Raw genomic sequence first — 16,641 nt, forward strand, 5'->3', positions numbered from 1 at the left:
ATCTCATAGGCTATAGAGCTGACTAGATCACTGGTAAATAAATTAAAATGATTAAAATTAGGGGACTTGGTTGATTCAAATCATGTTCAAAATAAATAAATAAAAATACCCAAGAGTATCCAAAGGCTCCTCCTTATATGAGATAAGAAATACAGTTTGACAGGATCGAATAAGTTCCAAATGCTAAACTTCACTTTATCTCCACAAGAGTAAGAGCTACACTAAAAAATGGTAAATACATGAAAAAAATTGAAAGCAATTATAAGATATATAAATAAGGGAGTCAAAAAGATGCATTATGTGTTTCATGTTTTACCATTATTGTTATTTATTTTTGTAATTTTCTAAAAGTTACTGTTTCTGTTGGCTTGGACTTAAGTTGTTAAATTTTATCCAAAGCCCATTTCTAATTTTCCATATTGTCAGTCATCACTATTCTTCTGCTTATGATGGATACCTTTTCTGTATATCAGTTCAGAATAAATAGCAATAGAAATGACATATTTCCTGCACATTTAGATGCAATACAACTTTTAAAATGGAGAAATAAAAAATGCCTTTATAGTGTGCTATATTAAACGAATCCTAAGTTTTCAAAACAATTTTTCCTCTTATTTTAGCTTTTTCCAAATAAGTTTTACATTAAAAAACATATTTGATCTTTTTCCCTCTAATCAGAAAAGCTCAAAGCCTTAAAATGGTTTTAGCCAATTTATTGATGTCAAATAGTGGAGGTACACTGTATGGTTGCACTTGGAGAGACGATTGGAATAACAACCACATGGAACTGAGAAATTGTAAAACTGAGTATACTGGTACCTCAAATATAAGCTTTTCATTTTTTTAATGAACTGATTCAAACATGTCAATAGGTAACTTTTTTTTTTGTCTTTCTGATACACATAACGTACAGTATAGGATGTTGTACTTAGCACCATACATGAAAACGCCCATTTTAGGCTGCAGGCGCTTAATTTTAGTGGGATCTGTCAACTGGCATTTCTTAACATCCAGACAGAAAACAAAGGAAAAAAAGAAACCCGTCCAACAAATCTGGAGTGAAGATGACGTGTGTGTGATGCCAAGTGTGTTGAGGTAAAGGTGAGATGGGCACTCACTCAATCCAATTTGATTATCCTGAGGTACAATTAAGCAGCAAGAGTATGATAGAACAAAAGATAGAGAAAAGATACAATTACATTAACAAAAACATGCTAATTCAAAAATAAAATTAAAAAAATCTGCCAACACAAGTACTTCCAGTCCCGCACCAAGCTGTGTTACTTTGCCTCTGGTACAAACAGAATGGAAAAGCAGACTTGTTACATACACATTTCATAATATAGCAGCACACAAGTGAATGACAATAAGGCATTTTTTTTTTGTAAGACTAGAGAGAAAAGCTTAATAGCAGCAAGAAAATGAATATAATCTATCTTCCTTACTTTGGAAACATCTCAGTTATAAACAGAACATTTAAAAGCACAAACATTTTTTTATGTTTAAAGCATTTTTTGGGAACAAAACAAAACAAAAAAAAGAGACTAATTTTTGGCTTTTTTTTTTGCACAAACATGCCAGAATACAGATCAAAAACTACATTTCTGTTGTAAAATGTAAAGTACATTTCAAGCATTTTACTCATTGAGAAATTCGTGATGCAAATTTGTAAAACTCCCACAAATGCTCTTTAAACTGCAGCTCAAAAAGCAACACAGACACACACACACACACAAACACACGCACACACAAAGAATATGAATAATTGTTGGTGGAGTGGGATCACTAAATCTAAAAGGAAAAAAAATAATAAAATTCAAGTTTAGGGTTAAATAAATGGTCTGCATGTGGCTTTGCATGCCTTAGTTTATGGATGTATTATACCTTTATGCTGATTCTCCTATGTCTATACACCAGTTTGGGCATAACTTTGATGACAACATGCAACACCCCATGGGAAACCAGCCCAGATAAGGAAATTAAAACAAACAAAACGAGCAAATAACTTAAAATAAAAGTTGGAATAAAACAAAAAAAGAATGACCCCATAAAAACCTCTGAACTCTTGACAACCATCCCCTTACCAAACTTAAGGAGTGTGATTTAAAAGTGCATCAATATTGCTCGTGTCGTCCTTTCTAAAAAGTAATTGATAACAAGAAAAACTGCAGAACATGCAAACCCACCCCGACAGTCATCGGGGATCCTTTCTGCGCCTGTGAGTCACTCAAGGACGACTGCAGAAACATCTTAAAGCTTTAAGTCGCTCTTCTCACTTCTGCTTCCAGGCCTTCATTAACCCCAGACCTCTGCATTTTCAGCCACTTTCCACATACCTTCCTTTCCTAGACTCCTCTCAAAAACTTGCTTCTCTGTCCTCTGAAACTTGGCGAAGAAAAACTTTCCAAAACCTCCATTTGTTCCATAAACTGAGCCCAGAATCTCTTTCGAACAGCCCGACAAACACGCCGACTGAAAACAGCACAACAGCCTGCAGAAATTCAAAAACGCTCCTGTCTGGAACTGGCAGTTAAATGGAGACCGCTTGAACGTCTTTCCTCCGTGAGCAGGCGCAGCCCACTCCGAGCCGGGACCTCAGTTATAAGCGGTGCTACAGGTGCAGATGCGTGACGCATCGCCGGAAATCGATTTTATGTTAAAGTTGTGCACGGACAAAGATCCATCTCAATCGCTGCTGCAAGAACTTTCAGAACAGAAACCTCCAATTAAACTGCAAGATGACGATTACTCACGAAGGATAGTGAAAGAGTAACAAAATTCTAGATACATGTACATCAATTACTTATTTTACTAAGTGTTATGAACTAAAATATGAATATTTCATCTAATTATGCAATCTTCCTTTCAAGTATGAGCATATTTCCAGGCTTCCACTCAAGAAACCTAAGGCACTATCAAGTTTTTCAAGAATGAATCTTATTTTTTATTTTAAATAGCTTGTTCGATCTACTTGTGGTCCGTACAAAAAGGTGGAATTACACCATCCAGGTGTGAATGGAGTTGGGGGAAAAAAGGGGAAATTTCTTAGTTTCTAAAGTTCATAGATTGTCACACCATCAAGTGTGGAGCAACTCCGAGAAGAGACTGACATGTCGTGCCCCCCCCTCGGTGCAGTCAGTTCATTGGTCGGCAGGCACAAGCGAGTCGGGTGGCGTGAGGAGCTCATAAGTTGACGTCACGCACATCTGTGGGGGTGCTGGACTGATCTTGCTGCTCCCTCGCCTTGCTGCCGGCTCTGACGCCGCTCTCCTGCCGGTGCTGCTGGCCCTGCTGCAGGCTGGAGGCCAGAACACGCTCTATCTGCTCCTGGCAGGCCCTCAAACAATCCTGGAGCAGAACAGAAACTCTTATTAAACCTCTTTGCAGACTGGACCACATGCATTATGACAAATATGCTTGTGTTAAACGTTATGTTATTTAAAACTGGAACCTTTTCTGCCATAGAACAATATCTGAGCTGTGAAACTTCCCAAATGTTTGGCTCTTATGGTAATTAGGGATGTCCCGATCCAGTCAATTAATTTCAAACTTTATTGAAATCGGATGTTGTATCCCGATCAGGGATTGATTTTATTTTATTTTCAGTATTATGATCAGCGCTATGCATTTTTAAGCTTATTATCATTACAGATAAATACTCTACTAGAAGTCTGCATGTCAGGAACAACATGTTATGGCTGCAAAACGCAGTAGATTACAGCACAAGTTTGAGCAGGAAACACAAAAACAGTTTCTTAAAGTCAACAAGCTACTCAAAGATCCTGACTTCTGGGCTGAAATACTCTCTTTTTTTGGGAATTTTAAATAGCGAGACAGCAGTGAGGCGGCTCTCAAGGGATCGTCTACAAAGTTCAAGCTCTGGGAAATAAAAAGTGATTAAAAAATAAATTAAAAAAATTAATGTCTCAAAAACAAATCAATCTTCTGAAGAAACTGTCCTAAAAATTGATACAGGAATTTGGATTTCGGCTAAAAGCGACAATCGTAATTAAAAGAACCACAGGGAACGCTTTGAAATTAGATCAAAAGGTAGAGCACAACCTGGATCTATTTAGTTTGCATTTACTGATTTTGTTTGTGTGTAAGTATTAAATGGGGAGTCCTTGAAATTAAAATGGATTGCCCCCCCCCCCCCCCCCAAAAAAAAAGAAATCATTTTTGGGACATCCCTAATTATAGATATCCCAAGAACACAAAAACATTTAGGAGAACACTTTAAAATGCAAATTTTTCTCAAACCTGCCATGATTTTAAACATTTAGTCCTCTTAAAATATTCTGTTGACTTTTGTCACGTAGACCTCACTTGAAACAGAAATGTTAGTCAGTTCACCTTTAATCACCTGTCAGCAGAAACACAAACGATGGTCCTTTGCTGCATTTGACACACAAGTTGTTTAACAGATCACATGCCTGCCATACCAGCAAGGAATTATGTGTCAGTAGGTAGGTGTTCCTGTCTGCATCATGACCATAACAATGAGCACCAGCACACAGCAATACCGCCGACACAGAGCAGAGAATCACAAGGTGGGCTTTAACTGCAACCCAGCGACACGAAATGCGTTTGTGCCTGCAGCTCCTGCAGGACTTGAGCAGAGGAGGGCCCCTAAACAAGCTCTGGGGTCCAGACAGAATATGAGTGGATCTGAGACAAATTGTTCTTCTTCCAACCCCCCCCCCCAACTAAAGTTTACAGCACGGTCAATCCCATCTGGGGGTCTAAAGGAAATGGCTGTGACCCACTGCTCCCTGACCCTCCGAGTTTGGGTGTAAAGCAGAGCAGAGGACTGCGAGACCGGATGTTTTTGGACAACTTTACTTATGGAAAGGGGATCCTCTCTTTGTCTGCACTGGCCCCCGCCACCCCCAGCAGGTCTGTACGGAAGATGTGGGAGGTCTGCCTCCCTGGAAAAAAAAAAAAAAAAAACCTCCTCGATGTGTAAAGAATGAGCCAAAACTCGCAAAGAGGCCAACATTCCTTTAAAATGTACGAATAATTGGAACCTGATGGTCTGCAGTCTGTTGTGACGGCGGGTTTGTGAGGCCCAGGTTGCTATGGCAACACAACCACAATCAGCAGGCAACAGGGGGATTTCTACACTAAACTGTTAGGATCCATCACAAGATATTCAAAGGATCCTAAAAGCACAACAACACAGAACGAATACTCAAACTCAACAGAGCAGATGAAAACATTTCATTTCCCCAAAAGTTTTTATTTCCCTTTGCTAAAAAAAAAAAAAAATCGACTTCTTCTCTTTAATGTACACTTATTCCCTCCACTAGGAGGGGCACACAGCTAAAGTGGAAGCTATACAAAGAAAATGCATGTGTCCAACCACAAGAATGTGGGAAACATTCCCTTTGCCGCTGCTCTTTATAGCAGCAGTCTGGCTCTCCAGACAAAAACCAAAAGCTTGCTCTCTCTCTCTCTCCATGAAAAGTAAATAGCTTCAGTCTGCCACTACTGAAGTCGTCATTCTTGTTTACTAAAAAGGCTTTTTATGTTGCTGCGACTTCTTCTGAGGATGGACTGCCGTTCAATTTGCTCCTCGCGAGTGTGACACTCACCACCTCGGTGTTGGTGATCTTGGCCAGCAGGTCTGTCAGGTTATCTCGATTCAGCCGCTGGTCAGTGTGGTAGATCTGCAGGCCGCAGATGGCGGCGGCCATGCTGCCTGTGGCGATCATAGAGGGCGGGTTCATGGCGAGCCGGTCATCTGGTGAGCAAAGAGAATCGATGTGGGCTTAATCAAGCCGGAAACAGCAGACTGAAAGCATATTTTTAGCTAAAACACAATGAGCATACCGAAAAAACTGTAAGACGCATAACAGGTGAAAAGATCTGAGCCAGTGTGCTCGCCCCACAGCAAACCTGATTTTCCCACAGTCTGGGATTTCAGCAGATTTTTTTGCACGGTGGAAACCATCTGGTGTTTTTCCTAAAATCATCAGTTCCGATTTAAAAAGCAGAGTAGGAAACCTCCTACTCGCTAAGCAATAAGCTCCAGGCCCGACTCCCCCGAGTCTACATCCAAGTCCAACAGACTTGAGAAACAGCAGGTCTGCCCGGACGAGGAGCATGAAATTTCAAATTTAAGAACAAGTGGCTCAACACTTGTGGCTTATTGATAAAAAGCAGAAGCTAAATTAGATGGTCTCTTATTGCTGTTACAGCGCGTTACTTTAAAGCAAATGATCTAATAGTTGGAGGTATTTTGGGAGAAGCAGAGTGTGGAGCATGCCAGGAATTCTTTGACCATTTGACATTGTAACTTCCTGAATCTAAAAGTCCAACCCTCAAACATGAACGGCCAACTTCTCAATTGATTTAAAAAAGAAATGCCTTTCAAGCTCTATTCAATTTCTTTGTTTTTCTAAAACTTTTTTGTCTTCTTTATGCCTTAAAATCGATCATTTTTCAAAATCTTGAAGACCAACTGATGAAAATCATCTTTGCAGCATTTTCACGCATTTTTTTTAAATGATGAGGATATTAAAAAGTAAAGTTCAATACTAGGGCTTGGTTGATAAAATTGATCAACTGATCTGAATCGATACAAAGTTAATAAACCAATCATCTATCCATAAAAGTGGAGATCGATCTTCTATGTCTTTCCTAGTCCACTAGCTTGATGCTAATGGATAATGGAATTTCCCATAGGACAGCTAATGCTAACGCTCGTTAGACCTAAACATGCACTGCTGACTAAATGAACAGATTTATAAACTCACAGGCATGAGTCTACCAAACTCTTAAGGAAACTTTTTTTAAAGTGACAATTAAAGGACAGTTTTTTACTCAAAACAGCTTGAAGAAAGTGTAATGCTATGGTGTGAGCTCCACCTAGTGGCCAAACTTAAACGCCCTCCAGCAGAAGCAGAACATTTATTTTTGTAATATAAGACAATTTAGAGACTTTACAATATTAATGATCTGCACAAATCTGTTGGAACTTCTCCGTTCTACAAACTAAACACTGTATGGTGTTAACAATCTCATTGGTTTACAATTTCACTAATACATTTTACTTTTTTTTGGTGTAAACAAATGGATGATGGGAACGGAGGAGGGGCTTACTCTGCACCATTAGTCCCACCCACAACTCAGAGGTGAATTTCGAATGAACTACTGCCGCTCTACAGAAACTATGTCCTAAAAAATGACACAGCTTTTTAAAGTGTGGCTAAAACAGCATAATTGTAATTAAAAGACCACTGAGAAACGCTTTGAAAATGAATCAACAGATGATCGGAGCAGGTCTTTAAGAAATTATTGTGTCAAAGTCTTTGTCCAGTTCTCTAACTGAGGAAGCATTTGCAATTCTTGAAACAATGCAAGACAAAACTGATGTCCCGATAGCTCTGATTAAACTGGGAGGAAGAATCTGCTCGACTACGCCCGTGCTCTCCACAAGGGACCAGCTGTCAATAGGAGGAGCTCCTCCAATAAAAGAATAACATCTCAACTCCATATAAAACTCCAAACATTTACATTACTGCAAAACCACACCAGGCCTCCCCCCCCTCTTAAGTGTGGCTGCTTTGCGCTCGGATATAAGCAGCTGCTTACAAATAGCACGAGCAACCACTGAAACACACCCAACTACACAAAAAAGTGGGCCTGAAGCTTAAGACTGGATTTGAAACTCCTTGAAGGAGCCATTGGTTAATAACAAAGACGAGTAAACAAGCGCTGATTGGCCTGATCTGACCATACTCCTATTTGGAAGGAATTTCACTGCTCCTTTGTTTTGCTCCCCCCTCATTGAATTAAGTAAAATGAGTTAGGAGATGAAAGGTGGCTTTGTGATAAAAGTCCTGTGAATTGTGAGTCCCAAGTGATCCTGCTGTCATTTTTTTTCTTCTGTTCAGGATATGAAAATATTAAGGGGCTTGCTTAGATACACACATGGGAGTACCATGAAAATTCACCTAGAAGAGGGGGCCTGAAGGGACACGGGTTTGTCTTGAGATTATTTTTGGGACGTGAAGCCGGGATGGGAGGAGAAGACAGATCCCTGGATCACAGCCCTGGCTATCTAAACCTGGAGGCTTCCCCGTCACCCAGAAAAACCTGGGTCACTCAGTACACTGTCTACTCAAGCACTTACAGTATGATACAATCATCAGCAGACTATGTGGATAATCTAAATACAGAACTGATAGGAGTTTTCCCAGGCACTTAGCTGGGATACTTGAGCATGCACTTAAAAGCAGCTATAAAGAAAGGGAAAAAAAAACTAGTAAAGTTGTTGGAAAGTGGATAAAGCAACCCGTAGAGAAGAAAGAGGTCATAGATGACTCACAGTCAGAGAATGCCTGAGTGTGTGGGAAAATTCTGGTGGCTGCGAGAATAAAAAAGCTGCAAACCGAGAGACAAAACATTAAATATGATCATTGTGTTTTTGTTTTTTACCTGTAGCACAAAGAGCGATAAAAGTCTGCGTGTGCTTTCGGACCAACGCTAACTTGTCTTTGGGAATAGGCAGCCTGCGCATGATGTGCTCTATAAAATCATTGGGGATAACGGAGGCCATGTTCCACTTCAACTTCCCCAGCACCACCAGCTCCCACTCCTAAAAGGAAACAGAGGAATGACATAAAAATGTGTCAGTCAGTTCAAAATGTGACTCTTAGCAAAATCGACTCCGTCAGGGGGTTAAATGGCGTGCTTCCATGCCTTCATTGACCGTGAAAAAGATCACAGCCCATCCCTATTCCCAGAGGAAATAGCTCTGTAAGAAGAGTAACATTTCTTAATTTTATCTCTCCTCGCTGCATCTTATCTGTGTGCCTTTCTCATTCCTCGCATCCTTTGTGTTCATATCGCCGGCATGTGACAAGCTTTGCCCTGCTTAGAGGCCCTGCCAATGAGACGGCAAGCCCCTTCCTTCCTGTCACAAGCCTCAAATAGATACAGTGAGTTTGCAGTGCAAACGAAGGAGCAGAGATGACTGACTCTAGTTCCAAAGAGAAAGCAAAAAACTTGAATCTGTAAGCTTTAATTTGTTTAGAAACCACAGATTTAAAAATGCTATAACTTTACCCCCCCCCCCAAATTTAGGATTTGAGTCGATGTAAGGCTCAAACAAAACCGGAGCATTTTTAGAGATTAATCAACAGTAAACAGTTGAAATATCTTCCTGCACCTTTTCCTTTAGTTATGAAGCTACTAAATAAATTTCAATTTTTTTTTTCCAAAAGCCAAATTTAAAAATGTACATGCATTTTAAAGCAACAGTAGAAGACCTGAAAAAACACTTTTGTTATCTATGTCCCATATGCATCATGAATGAAAAGCTTTATTGAAGGCTGCACAATCAGCTTCAACATGCGTCAATTCTGCAGCAGCATGTTACAGAAATAGTGTTTTAATAAAACTTCAAAAGTTTAGGTCCAAAAGGGTGAAGTGTCAAAGTGCAATACATGAAAAGACCACTAGGTGGGAGGATCCAAAGTTGTTCAAATAATAGTTTATGTGAACCTAAAACATAAAAAGTCAACTCTGATAACATTATACAATGTACACTTTATTTTAAAGGGCCTGCATCATGCTATTCTTCAGACTTTTATAGTAAACTATATCCAGATATATGATTTATATTTTACTTTTGGCACACAAAAGAACAAAACTTTTATTAAATGTTATTTTCTTGAGTTCTTTTCCAATCCGGAAGTAAGACGACTCGATCTCTGAGGCACCACCTTTCTCTCCGTGTGGCCGTGTGAGGTCCACCTATAGTCGGCCTCAGCGGCGTGTCTGCATCTCACTCAAAAAAACAAAACATCCAGACTTTTGCAAAGATGGATGTGCATTTTGTGCATATAAAAGGAAAGTGTTTTTGCCAAACAGGCAAGTTCAGCGCCGAAAGTGTGTCAGCCTAGGGTCCGTGCTGGCAGCGCAGACTTCCTGGAAGGGGCTGTTCTCACTGGTCTACATCACAATGTGAGAACCCGCTCTTTTTCATGGGTTGGGAGGGGCTGGTGCTCAGAGAGTTTTTAGAAGAATACTCAGAAATGCGTGAATGTATTAAAATACAGCTTTGGGGGTTCTTTTCCTGAGGAATGAACATTACAATACACTTAAAAGCTAAAAAAATGGATTTGGCATGGTATAGGCCAGGGGGCCGGGGTGTCCTGCTGGTTTTCCAGAAACCACGCCTTATTTGCTGCTGATTAACTGGATCGGTTGTGTGTAGCCAACAAGGAGCTTCAATGGCAGGTTGGTTGGAAAACATGTGGGACACCGGTCCCCGAGGCCTGAAATTGGAGACCCCTGGTATTGGGCCCTTTGAGGTCAAGATAGAAGACTAACATATGATGGGGTTATTAATGCATACACATGCATATAAAGATGTCTGCCTTCATTTGAATATAAAATCTACTAAAGGTGCAGGGACAGACTCTCTAATCATGGCTCGACATTCTGAACGAAGGTTAAAATCTACACATTGAATGAGACCTGGACTAAGAGACCCCTAGCCCCCGACATTCCAAACAGGAAGTACCCGCTGGCTCCAAGAAGCCAAAAATCCCAGACTTCTATAGAGAAATAAACTACTATTACTCAGTCATTCTTTTTTTTTAAATTAACCATTACTGCTGTGCTACCTTTACGTTCTTATTTTTTCTCATATTTTATATTTTTTCTGTAGCTTAGGTTATTCCAGTTATAAACTGGCCAATCAGAAGCCTCAACGACAGCATGTGGTCTTAGATGAATGTCTGACAGATTTCTTGTAGCCAGCTTTCAAGTAGAAAGGGCATAGACTTCCAACAAGCTCACTTCTGATTGGCGAAAGCAGTTGCCATAGAAACGTTGACCCACACTGACTTGCCCCATCACTTCCAGCTGTCGACGTCTTGCTCCAACATGGTGCCGCCCATAAAAAATGGGTGGTGTCACACCCACTCGGTCCAGTTCTCATTTACAGTCAATGGTTGCACACCATCAACATTTCAATTAAATCAATAACATATTTGAATGATGTCATAACATAAAACTACAGAGAAAGATTGTCAAACCCTGCTCTTGAGTTTCTTTGTTTTTTTTAACCAGACTTGCTGCTGGTTACCTGGATCAACATAGTTAATCTGAACCTACATTTACACCACTTTTTTAAATTTTATGACATCCTTCTGTACTGTGATACAGCAGACCATTTGAATCAAACTACATGAGGAAAAAGCAGCTATAAAAATATACAACTCCTGCAAGCAGATAAAAAAAAACATGCTGCAGTTACGTATTCTATTAATAATGTAAAGAAACATCAAGGTTTTGTTAGAATGCACTTATACAAAAATCCAGTCAAGCTCATAGAGCTGTAAAGAGTCCAAATACCGGCCTAAAGGTGATGCAAACCAGAAGCATCGACATAAACCATATGTCTAACTTGACTTTATGGACATTCAGGTCTGGCAGTTAAAGACAGTCTAAACAAAAAAGAACAGGAAAGGTCAGTTTGAAGACTTTGTTCACATCGCTGCTGAGATTCAAAAAGTATGTGGGTTTTAGGGTGTATTCAGACTGGAAAAGTTTGTTGGTCAAGACCGTGTCCACTTAATTTGGTCCGGATTGAGCCCTGAATCTTGCGTTTAAAAGTTGTTTTAATGAGCTTGCGTTCATCTTACCACATTTCAATAAGTTGCTGTGTCTTATTGCTGCCCCAATAGTCTGTTTACAACCATAATGCTACAGTTGGAATTTGAAAGCAATTGGAAACGAGCTGAGATCACCTCAAAAGATGGGTCCGAGAGCAGTTCCTGGTTCCGGTGTATTCAGACTGAAAATGTGTTCCGGATTATCTGAGGAAACGAACTCTGGTTCTATTTAAGCAGACCAAATGTGTCCAGTCTGAATACACCCTAAGGCTACATACACACAGGGCTCAAGTGATGATCACTTCCATTGAAAAGTCTATATAAACACTTGTTGAAAAGCGTTCCCGCATTGCTATGCATGTTTTTTAATCAGTTTTTAAAAATAATAATAAAAATAATAATAATAATAATAATGGATTGGATTTATCTGCGCTTTTCCAGACGCTCAAAGCGCTTCCATCGTGTCCATTATTCATTCACTCTTCATTCATACTTGGTGATGAATGCGTGGCTGCCAGTTCGCGCCTACGGTCCCTCTGACCATCACCGGGATCTCATTCATGCTGGTAGGCAGTATCGTTAATAGCCTTGCCCAGGGGCCCCCACTTACTGATGTCAATTGATCGCCATTGATATGGTAATTGCCCCCAAGTACCCTCCGGGAATCGAACCCTGGATTCCTGCGTAGCCTTCTACCTTACCAACCAAGCTACCCAGCCGCCACAAGGTAAGTCTACCCACAAAACGCGCAGCCATTGAATGTGTGCCGAAATATTAAAACTAGTTGAACTTTGACCAATTAAGGACTCTGACCTGAAAGTGACATATGGGTACCGTCCAACCGTGCCAGTATTTTTACAATTCATAACAAATGAGAAATTAATAACTGCGGGTTGTGCTATGAAAGAGAATCCCCGGAGCAGGATTAGCGAGATTTGCACCGACATTTCGACATTTCACACCGAACCTCTTCCAACCATGGCTACATGTGCTGGTATTGGGAACCGACAGTCCAGTGTGAATGACATATGCTAAAAGCACGTTTAAGAATGCCTGTTTGGCGGGTTCTTGAACGTGCATCACATGCCCAGTGTGTATTTTGCTTGATACTAATATCACAAACACACATTCGGTTACTAAATAGGTTTGACAGCAGAAGGAAATATTTATATTGGATTTGAGGACCAGTCTTACAAGCTTGGACCACCTATAATGAAGGGACTCTTCAAGTTCTTCTAATTAGCAGTTTGCAATGAAGCATCTGTGAAGGAGTTTCACTGCAGATATGTTTGCTCCCACCAATGTTCTCCATCCACAGGTCTCATTTCATGCTCCACCTGAACCTACAGTTAGAAATTCCCCCACAAATCTCTTCTGTCTCTGAAGTGGGAAGTCAAAAGTCTTGTGGCCTGATTTCTCCTTTGCTGTTCACAGGATATTCTTATAAGCAGTTATTAATGGATTAATAGTGCTCTATCAGCAATTTGCCATGATTTATATGCTAAAGGGGAAGCAGAAGTTCCATTTTCACATGACGTTTTGGCGGGTTTTTTTGTTTTTTTTTAATGGGAAGTTGGAAAAAAACCCAAGTTCTAATGTGCCTGGGGACACAGGAACTTAAAAAAATAATAATTTAAACATAAAATGCATGAAGAGTAACAATCTTAAAAGCATAGTCTTGTATTAAACTGATATGGGATGGAGTTAATGCCCTCTGATCATGATTTTAAGCTACTACCCATCACTGAAAGTTTAATTTTCCTACCTGGACCAGCTGAAACTTGAATTATTTGGTACCAGACAAGATAAGAACCCCGCCCCCATTGAATGGTTTCTCCAAAGAACTGAAGCCCCAGCAGGCAGAAGTACATTCAAAACAAGGAGGGCTGGTAATGTTTTGTCTGTTTCTTGCCATCTGCTCCCTGTATCCTGTGAGCACATCCAGGAGTGTGGGACTATTTAATGGAACCATTTACTTCCTTCACCTTCAGGCAGCAAGGAGACATATGCAGAAGCCAGGAAGTTGTTAAGTCAAAAAATGAGTTTATCCATAATATGTAATCTCTGGTGAGGGGGAGGGGGGGTAATCTGCAGATTCTCAATCACAGATTTATTTTATAAATCACAGTTGACCAACAAAAGAAAGATCTAAGATTGGAGAATGTGGTTGTCTTCAATACATGCAAACCAAAGCATCTTTATACAGTAACCATAACATAAGGGGGGATGAAAGAGTTATGATTGTTTTGAGAATATCCTGAAGTCTATTTTTATCACAATCATCAGAATTTCCAGAATGACTTGGACATTTTTGATAAAAAGAGATGTAATAGCGTTAGGATCTTAAAAGATGTTTGTGGAATTTACAGACTGGCAAACTGGGTTTAGGTATCTTTTGTTTTATCAAATTCTCACTCAATCACTAATTACCTAATTGGAAGTTTAAAGGAAAAACTTACATTTAACCCTTGTGCTATCTTAGATGACCCCACCCTTACATTGATGTGTTCTCCCTACCATGACAAAGGTGGATAAAGGTGGAAAGATTTCATTTAATCCATGAACACCAGTGAAGATCACAAATCATTGAACAAAAAAGATTCAGAACACTGTCTAGTGGGTCTAGATGACCCAACTCCTAACGTGAAAGTGCCTAAGATAGCACAAGGGTTAAGTAATGTGTCTTTAAACAACCTTGAGGTGAAACTTGCCTATTGTTCTTAAGTAAATAGGAGATTTTACAGTTTCATGTCTGTTTAAGTTAACAAGTACTTTTGTCATTTAAAAAGGAAAAAAAACTTTTTGGAATTAAAAAAAAAGAAAAAAAAAAGTAAGTACTGTATAATATCTGCATTACTGACACTAGGTGGCATCATGTGCCTCTGCTGTCCACATGGATCCAAAGCATGGATGTAGCCTAGCAGGGTTCCTCAAAAGAAGAATGGAAAACTTCCTGTGTGCCTAACTTAAGCTTTGGTGATATAAACACCACCACAAATATAGTAAACCGCTTCAAAAACTCCAACGTATGAACAAATGTGAGTTCTGAAGTCCTTACCAGCAGTTCCCTTGGTGTAATGGAGAAGTCAGTGTACATGCAGAGTGTCTCTGCTGATATGGGCCTGCAGTCCTTCAGCTTGGAGGCCAGGAACATGCACACAGCTCCCAGAAGCTGCAAAAAGTTCTTTCTTGTGGGAACCACGGCTAAAAATCTGTCCAAATAATTAATAGCTAAAGGAAAGACATCTTCATTAGTCTTCTCTCCCTCACACACCTAAAAAAGAAAAACAGAGGAAAACAATGAAAAGATATTTGAAATGACATAGAAAGCAAATAAAAGTTTATTCAGGTTGAGTTAAAGCGCATTTCACGTCCTTCTGTTTTAATTTCAAGCTTTAAGAAAATAAGTATAAAGGAAGTTGATCAGCAACCCCCACCCCCCCATTCTCACTGCAAAGCCCCTTCCTTGTTGGGATTTGCCTCATATAAGAAAAAATAAATGATTAAAAATAACCAAATACCACCTAAAGAATATCAAAATTGTTCATAAATGTCGCAAACACAATTCCCGACGCTTTAAATTAGCTAAAGTTAGCTAACTTTGCTCATTTTGAGTTTAAAAGCGAAAGTGTCTTAGCATTCACGCGGTTGCCTGCTTTATCTTTGAGCATGAGGGATTTTCAAAAATTAATAATAATTATTGAGAACCCAAAATCTCAGTTTTTTGGTCATGTAAATTAAGAAAAACGTCCGCTTTATACGCAGAGCTAGCTAAAAAGCAAAAATATCCATGTTGGAGCTGCAAATGAAGCTAAATCGCTAGCTAGGTATTTTCTTTGAAGCTCGGTTTTTCTTGTTGTAGAGGAATTTCCGACTGCCCACGTATTTAGTGAGTCATTCTCATTCAATTGTCAGCTTAAAATTTATGACAACTCTACTAAAAAATGATTATTTGTAAACCTAAAGCTAGCTTGATTTTGCGAATATGCAAAATGAAAAAGTAAGTTAGCCCTTTTATTGATCAAATCCCCACAAACCTCGTGCATCCAACCTGCAACCATTCGTCTCATATAAGGGTGAATATCCTTCTGGACCCGCTGAAAATACGAGCATTGGGGTAAAAAACTGTCCTCAATTGTTAATAAACTTTGCAAAACTCTCTCATCATAAAGGATGTTTGGGTCAGGCTGGGCTTTCACGACTATATCCGACTCCAAGCAGTAAAGATCCATGACTCGGTCCCCTTCTTGCTCACTTTTTTCCTCTTCTTTTGTCACTAAAAATAAAACATAAATACTGTCACGACCGTTCACAAAGCGGACAGATTGAGCAGAAGTCCCCAAGGCGAAGCATGAGGCTGAGACAACAGAGTCTGCTCCAGTGCAGCTGCGTGTCGGCTTGCGTCTTCCTCCAGACTGCCTGAAAGCAGACGCTGATCCCTTCAAAATAAAGGCACACATCCGGTCTGAATCTTCAGCTTCTCCAAAATAAGCACAAACATAGACTTAGTTAAAAGTTGAACACACGTGTTTGTTTGTAAATATTCACTTTTGTTAAATAATAATAAAAGTCTACCAACTTTTTTATTTATGTTTTAAGTTGTAGAAAAATTGGCTGTTTTTTTTACCAAGCACAACCGTAGCAAAAGTAGTTTATAAGTGTACTACAAACTTAGCCTATAAGAGTAGGCAGTATACTTTTTATGTACTTTCTTTATGTTGTAAAGTTAAAATGCTCCAACTTTGTCAGAAGAAGTATTTACTTACAGTTCCTACTCTACTCATAAATAGTAGCCCTGTACTTGTTAAACTTGTAGTTTTTATCAATTATCCTTAATAAAATAAACTTTAAGTGTACTACCTTATTTAACTGTACTGCATGTATAAATAGTAGTGAGTGAGTTCATCTACTTGAAGGCTACTTTTAATATATTATCCATGTATTGTGAACTTAAAATGTTCCAATTTAGTTTGAAGAAGTATTCACTTACACTTCCGACAGTAAACATACA

The 16,641-nt window shown here is 39.4% G+C and overlaps 1 protein-coding gene across 1 annotated transcript; it reads right to left on the bottom strand.

Annotated features, from left to right (window-relative positions):
* Positions 1-698: 698 nt before the first annotated feature.
* On the bottom strand, positions 699-16,063 carry LOC101175697 (G1/S-specific cyclin-D2). The gene is made up of 5 exons (XM_004083082.4): positions 15,668-16,063; positions 14,689-14,904; positions 8,443-8,602; positions 5,595-5,743; positions 699-3,348 (listed from the first exon to the last, which is right to left on the bottom strand). Exons 1-5 carry the CDS (start codon positions 15,860-15,862, stop codon positions 3,184-3,186), a joined length of 885 nt encoding a protein of 294 aa, XP_004083130.1. The 5' UTR covers positions 15,863-16,063; the 3' UTR covers positions 699-3,183.
* Between the last annotated feature and the right edge of the window lie 578 nt (positions 16,064-16,641).

This window comes from Oryzias latipes, chromosome 23 (assembly GCF_002234675.1).
Source record: "Oryzias latipes chromosome 23, ASM223467v1".
Classification (NCBI taxonomy): domain Eukaryota; kingdom Metazoa; phylum Chordata; class Actinopteri; order Beloniformes; family Adrianichthyidae; genus Oryzias; species Oryzias latipes.

Excerpts from the sequence above, each read along its gene's own strand:
- LOC101175697 (XM_004083082.4), bottom strand. The coding sequence starts at position 15,862 with ATGGATCTTTACTGCTTGGAGTCGGATATAGTCGTGAAAGCCCAGCCT. Across the intron at positions 14,905-15,667 it reads TTGCAGGTTGGATGCACGAG|GTGTGTGAGGGAGAGAAGAC; the intron begins GTTTGTGGGGAT and ends TTTCTTTTTTAG. Across the intron at positions 8,603-14,688 it reads TTACACCAAGGGAACTGCTG|GAGTGGGAGCTGGTGGTGCT; the intron begins GTAAGGACTTCA and ends GTTTCCTTTTAG.